The 7386-nt window shown below is 29.0% G+C and overlaps 1 protein-coding gene across 1 annotated transcript; it reads right to left on the bottom strand.

Moving 5' to 3' along the window:
• Nucleotides 1-2485: 2485 nt before the first annotated feature.
• On the bottom strand, nucleotides 2486-5495 carry LOC108688473 (CCA tRNA nucleotidyltransferase 1, mitochondrial; the record flags this gene model as incomplete). The annotated part of the gene is made up of 3 exons (XM_018194744.1): nucleotides 5195-5495; nucleotides 4274-4884; nucleotides 2486-3236 (listed from the first exon to the last, which is right to left on the bottom strand). Coding segments are annotated over exons 1-3 (1419 nt in total), but the record flags the coding sequence as incomplete, so codon positions are not given.
• Between the last annotated feature and the right edge of the window lie 1891 nt (nucleotides 5496-7386).

Raw genomic sequence — 7386 nt, 5'->3', positions numbered from 1 at the left:
ATATATACATACATATACATATACATATACATATATGCAAATTATAATAGGTGTAACTTCACATAAATTGTCCGTGATAACTATTAGGCTTTTGTATTTGAGTCGCTCTATATGTTAACGATTCATTAACATGAAGGGAAAAAACGTATAATTGAACATATCTCGAGGAAAGTTTATTTTGATTGAATTTTTATTCAATGATTTTTTACTTTGATAAGTATTTATGAATCTCAGGAACATATTTTTCAGATTTATTTATTTAATTATTTATTATCTCATTATTTATTATACAAGATGAATATAAATCTTAATATGTATGCTAAGAATCCTGCATTACTAAAAATATGAAATTACTTTGATTGACGAACATGAGCATTAATAGAAAAAAATATACGTATATGATGATTTTGAATTTAATAATCCTAAAGGCGTGCGTGTCGTCGAATAATAGAAAATAGCAATCTTGAATTGATAAATTGAGATAATCTTTTGTTTAAAGCAAAATAAAAGTATATATATATATATATATATATACTTATATTTTAATTATTACTTATAATTTTAAATTATGGTTCGAAGCATTTATTTAAGTATTCTTTTGTCGCATGCTGCATTAAACAATGTAAACATTATTAAAAACTTATACAGTAATTTAGTAGTCTAAAAAAATTCGAGAGAATTATACATTCTAGGCATTTACGAACTGTACAGTTGAGTATAAGAAATTCTTTAACTTCCGTTTGTGAAAAACATGATTTTTAGATATTTATGTTTATATAGCCTTCCTTCGATTTTTTGGTATATCTAGTTTGCATAACTCTCTTGAAGAGAATATATAAGGTTATATGATCCTGATAATTTGAAAAACATAGTTCGTGTAAAATAATTACGTGCAATAATAATCATTATATGTATTCCTGATAGATTTCTAAAAATATCATCTCTTTGAATGTGCAGAATTAATTGTGATACAAAAAAATGTATTTTTGACATTTAATTGTATTTTATATTTCTTTTTCTTTATGAATTTTTTATTTAGACTGCATATTCAAACAGGTTGGATTTTTAGATTATGTTTACACACTTCTCAAAATTGATCTCACTTCTTTGAAATATCTTAACCCTTCTAAGTACATAGCTAATAACATTGTTGACTAGTAGCATAGTATGACATACAGCTCATGTCCACCAAGAAGGGTTGAGGCAATAACAAACACAATCTATAAGAATCTCAATCTTTACCATATAAGAAAGAAACAACGTGATCCGTGCTTTTGATTTCGCCTGTGAAATCAGAGAATAATCGTACTTGGCAGAATGTAATACTATCAAAAAGTATCTACTATAATGCTGTAAAGGAATAAAAATGTGTACTAAGATGTGAGTATCGATAACTAAATATATAGCTGTTGTATTATTGTACTTATACATATATATATATATATATTATGTATATATACATATACATATATATACATCTAATCATTGCATTTAATGCAGTAGCAATGCGTATGCGTCTGTAAAGATTTGAGTGTTTAGGAACGATCTATAATGTAACTTGAAATAGCCAAAATACATATAAGTGATTATTTTTATGCAAGTCCAAATAATTGTATGGCAGTTAAGTAACGGATTACGTTTATCTTATGTAATCGCAGTTTACGACTATTCGTTTCAAATTTAATTCGCAATATGTTATAATATAATATTATTCTTTTCTTTTTATTTAAATTTTTTACAGAAGATGCTCAGCTGTGCTCTACGACAGATATACAAATCGCCAGAAAAATTCTTTTTTTCTAAAAGCATACGTTTACATTCATATAAATTTCTAGTATGCATTTCTTTTCAACAAGCAAAATATGTAATAATTTATTTGACTTACTGATTTACAGTCACTTAAGATACATGAGATACATATTAACGACTTCTTACGCGAGTACAAAATCGTATGTCGTATCTTCATTTTAGTTAAATATTTTCTAATAATTTCAAATTTCGTTTTATACACCTGCTACGACTGTATATATAACACGTTTTGTAGAATTTATATTTGCAAGGGAAAAATGCAGGATTTTATTTCTTAATAAATCTTTGAGTGCCTAACATAAAGTACGTTTTTTTCGTATTTTATTTAGTTTTATTATTAGAAAGATACATTCATAATCGATATAAATTACTAATATAATTAATTAAATTCATGTTCGACATTCGATATTCTTCAATTAAATATCTTAACATCTTTCTATATACAGTATTTATTTGTTTCTCGCTATAAAAATAACTTATCAAAAATTATACTATGCAAAAGTCGCTTTTTCAAAATGTTTAATAATAATAAATTACTAATTGCTTAGACTATTTATTTAGTCTAAAAATAAATACAACCTATTAAATTTCTATTTAAAATAACATAATGTTTGCTACAGATACAAAATTAATTCAATCTTTTGAAAAATATTTATTTCATTTTTTTAAATTTCTTGTTTTTCTCTTTATTTAATATTTTATATTGTTCTTCTAATTCACTAACTATACTTGGTACATGCTTCATAAGCTGTTCGGCGGTTAATTTAAAGTCCGCATCGATCCATATCCTTTTCAGTTCAATTAGAACGCTGCCTATCATCTTTTTCATTGGCACGTATTTTATCAATATGTTGCCATTGATAGGAAATTTCGGAATTACCCATTGTTCGAATTCGTCTAGAAGCTGCATTGCACCACAGTATCTCAATAACTCCTTCACATCCTCTTTAAGGATGTTGTATTTCTTTACTTGTTGAAGAAGGACCAGTTGCTGATAAGGCTTCAACGGTTTCTCACAGGGCTTGCATTCCCTATGTTGAACCAGGAAGATCGCCAAATCTCTGTCGGAATTAGACAGTTTCAATCTCTCGTGTAATTTTATCACTTCATATTCATCCTTCAGCATTGATACGATCAAGGATATAGGCTTCAAAGTCACATTGTTGGACTGCGCCCGCTCATAAATTTTTCGAAAGTTCTCTATGTCGGGTTCTTCGGGTAAACCGATGTATCTGCTGCTACCGCACTCGAGTAATTTTAGGGTCAATTCCAGGGCAAAAGTGCCACTTAGAATCTTGTTCCATTCGCTCCAAATCCTCTCGCCGGATATCTGTTTCAGACCGCCAATGTTTTCTTTTAACGCCGTTATCGTAGCCTCGTCATGCTGATCTGGACTGTCCATTATTCTTCCATAGAAACGAAAATACCTGGCAGTAATCAGACAATGCAAACCTTATATAAACATCTCAAAGATTCGGTAACTATATATAAGATTCATAATAATGTTACATATTTAATTATGATAAATTCTGCAAAAATGTATATAATATACAAAGGATGAACGAAATAATATGAACGCACTTTAGAAAATACACTATTTTTTATTATTTATTTCATGAATAAGAGATTAGCTTATCATTTGCTTTTAATACACATTCTATCTTTATTAGAGTAACACACGCACGATAACTTACTTAATACTTGAATATTTAATACTTGAATACTTAAATTAATATTTGAATACTTAATACTTGAATAATTATCAATGAAATGTTGTTTATTTATGTACTATTAATTTTAATAGAACATCTTTCAATAGGTCCGTTTGCTTGCACTTGCTATCTCCGTTTTCTTTTTTCTCTATTTGAGTATATATTTATCTCGTTTTAAGTGCAAAAATTTTTGGAAATTTCATGCAACGCGAAAAGATTTAATTCCTTATACGAATTGGAGGAAGAAATTTTTCTTTATTTTTCTAATTGTTTTATTTTCCAGAACTCTAATATTTTTCCTAGTCAATGCAATCGTCTGATTCAGTACCATTTATAGTTTTGAAGAGCAAAATGAGAAAGAGATTTCAATACTATCCAATCTTTTTCTTTCTTGTTCCAATATCTTTCAAACAATTAAAATTTTTTCGGCTAAAACAGTATTGCAGTTGTTACACTATTCAAGCATATATGACTCTTTCTACAAGAATAAAATTTGTATTAAAGACCAAATGATAAACAACTTTTTATTAATAAAACAAGTCAATTTAGTGTTTTCCAGTAAGAGACACAGTATACACACAGTGATCATTGTATCTTTGTTTAACAGTGGCAAATCATAAGTAATTTACTTTAATAGTAATTCACTATGTCATCTGTCTCTTGCTGAAAAACACGTAACATTTTTCAGATGTTCATATTATTTTGTCTATCCTCTATATATATATATATATATATAAATTAATAGTACACACCTTAAGATTCTAAGATAATCTTCTTGAATCCTAACACTAGCTTTGCCTACAAAAACTACCCTCTTTCCCTTTAAGTCATCGTAACCATAGAAATAATCGTACACTCTGCCGTCGAGGTCGAGGAACATTGAATTGATGGTCAGATCCCTCCTGTTAGCGTCCAATTTCCAGTCCTTTGTGAATTCCACCTGTGCATGCCGTCCATTGGTCAGAACGTCGATTCTCAGAGTAGTGACCTCAAAATTCTCCATATCATTTATCCTTGCTGTGATCGTTCCGTGTTTTTCACCTTTCTCGTTTATCATCCTGACCTCCTCGCTCATGAACATGTCCTTCATCTGCTGCGGCGTGGCGTCAGTCGCGAAGTCCAAATCCTTAGGCTGCTTACCCATCAGGATGTCACGTACTGCGCCGCCGGCGATTCTCAGCTCGTAATTATATTTCTTAAATAGGTTTGCGAATTTCTCCAATTCCGGGGTGAAGACGGAGCGAAACTCCGGGCTGTCTAGCTTCGTGATGACAGGATCGACTCTCGACAGTGGCTGGTCATCCATCCTGGTCTTCTTCCAAACTCTCTCGTGTATTCTTCTCGTTAGCCCGTACTTTCTCACCTGCACAGCAAAAAAACAGCTGTTACTTATTATGCGTATTATTTCCTCGTGTTCGCTCCGGAAAAGTACTTTAATATCTGGTTCCACTAATATAGGATTAACTTAATCTTAATTCAATGAATTTATACTCTTTAATTTTTTTTAATTTTTATGATTAGAAAATGATAAACGGTAAAAGTTAAATCGAGATTAAAGTTATTTTAACGTAGATTTAATGTAAATTAATCTACGTGATGGAAACAGGCATCGATGTCGATCTAACATAACCTAACTTTTAAATTCCGAGGAGATTAACGATCATTCTACTTACGGTAATAATATCGCAGCAAAAGAGGTTTATCGTACGCTGTGCTAATGCATTTAACATAGCGTTACTTATATGCGTTGGCTTTATTTCCGTACGTAATTCTAAACGCACATATCACGACGAACATGCAGTCAACCTGTTCTCCTTCATCTTATGTGATGTGATGATGTTGGTTTGTCATCATTCATATCATCTCAAACTGACTCGAATACTACATCCTACGATTTCTATCAGTTATCGATATTTAGCACAGCGTAGCAAATGTACTAATCTTCTTTTCGTTACGTTTTTTCGATATTTTATATTCGCTCCTAAAATTATACCTTTAATCTGCTTTTTAATTATATATTTTTTTGTGTGTATATAAAAATACGTATTTATGCAAAAATATGTATTTATACAAAAATAAATAATAATCTCTAATAAAACTACTAATGTATCACAAAAAATATATTAAATAATATGTAAATTAAATAGTTCATATAAAATCAATTAAATTAATAATAATAAATAAATTTATATTATTTATAAATTTATATAAAAAATTACACAAAAGAATACAGAAATATAAAATGAAAAATATTCAAATTCGCAATTTACTTTAGCTTTCTTATTTATCCTTCAAATTATAACTTCTTGAAAGATGCGAAATAAATCGGATTTATCCATTTCTATCAATTTTTAATTTTAATTTCTCGATTCAACTAATTCTTTTCTTAGTTTAAAAAAAGATGAAGAGTAATTTAAATCGAGATTAAAGTTAATTTACATTGATAGAAACAGAGATTAGATTGTCTAAAGTTAATGTATATTCTCCTAGGAACTCCGAATTTTTCGAAGGATTTTTCTCGTTTCTCTTATGTTCAGGAAAAAAGATCAATTCAAATATAATTTTAAAAATATCATTCAAAACACACACACACACACACAAAAGCAACATTGCAGGAGATATCAAAGTGAATTATCGATATTACAGTTGTATAAAAATTTTCAAATTGACTGAACGAAATCGGTTCGATTAGGAAGTGTAATAGACTTTATACTAAAATTGAAAAACTTAAAAATTTTACTTAACGTTTTTTTCGATTGTAATATAATCTACTGCATCATCTCCTAATTTTGCATCTACTTTAATCCTGTAAAAAATTTTTTATACGAATGTATTGTTGATAATTTCACTCTAGCATCCTCTTAAACTGTTTAATAATAGAAAGGTTTAATTCAGAAAGATAGGGCTACAATGACATTATTATATTAATTGATGTTTAATAATGATAATCCATAAGTGCGTATCAACTTTATAAAACATTGATTCGTCAGTACGAATTGAATGAGCAATTCAATAATATTAAACTCTTTATTCTTCATTCGTTTATGTACATTGCTATTTAGTACAAAAGAGAGTTCATGCACACAAGAATTAACGACAGTTTAATTAACGATGGATTTAACATCATTTTATTGATGTAATGACCATTGTTATAATCATTACGTTATTAATATCGATGTGATCACTGATGTATATCTTTTATGATACGGATCATCACACATGTTTCGCTTAAATTCACCTCAGCCAATGTCATATGTTTTTTATATAATATTATAAGTACCTGTATACGTTCCAAAGAGGATGTAATTTTCGCTGTCTTGCGTAAAAAGTATAAAATCTATCCATATATAGTATATGAGCATACAATCCGGTCATAAAATGTATAACAGAATTTTATACGGCTAATATGCATTTTTATTAATTGCAGATAATATGTACGTGTATTTTATGTAATGGTACTTGCCGAAATTAGGATTTTTACGACATGTCATTAGAAATATGAAGTATTATTCACGAAACATTATTTCAGCATTAATTTATTTATTCTTATCGGTTAAAAAAATACTTATGTGCTGACGCTTAAAACGAACACGATTGTATCCTATGAAAAATGCAAAAGTTTTTTTCCGTTACGTTACTTTGTTACAGATTCATTAGCGCTTTATTACACTGCGTAAATTGATTATACACTATTGTTTCGATACGTTATACAATCTGCACTTTGGAACATCGAGTACCTATTAAAGAAAAAAATAAAAACAAAAAACTCCGTTTCCGCAGCGATCATCCTGTCTTCTTACAAGTAACATACGTAGGTTCACGTCTCGCTTATTCTCAACGAGGTCATCTAATTCTGTATCTTATT

This window comes from Atta colombica, unplaced genomic scaffold (genome assembly GCF_001594045.1).
Source record: "Atta colombica isolate Treedump-2 unplaced genomic scaffold, Acol1.0 scaffold233, whole genome shotgun sequence".
NCBI classification, from domain to species: Eukaryota; Metazoa; Arthropoda; class Insecta; order Hymenoptera; family Formicidae; genus Atta; species Atta colombica.
Note: the sequence above shows the minus strand (reverse complement) of the source record. Positions and strands in the feature narration are given on the sequence as shown.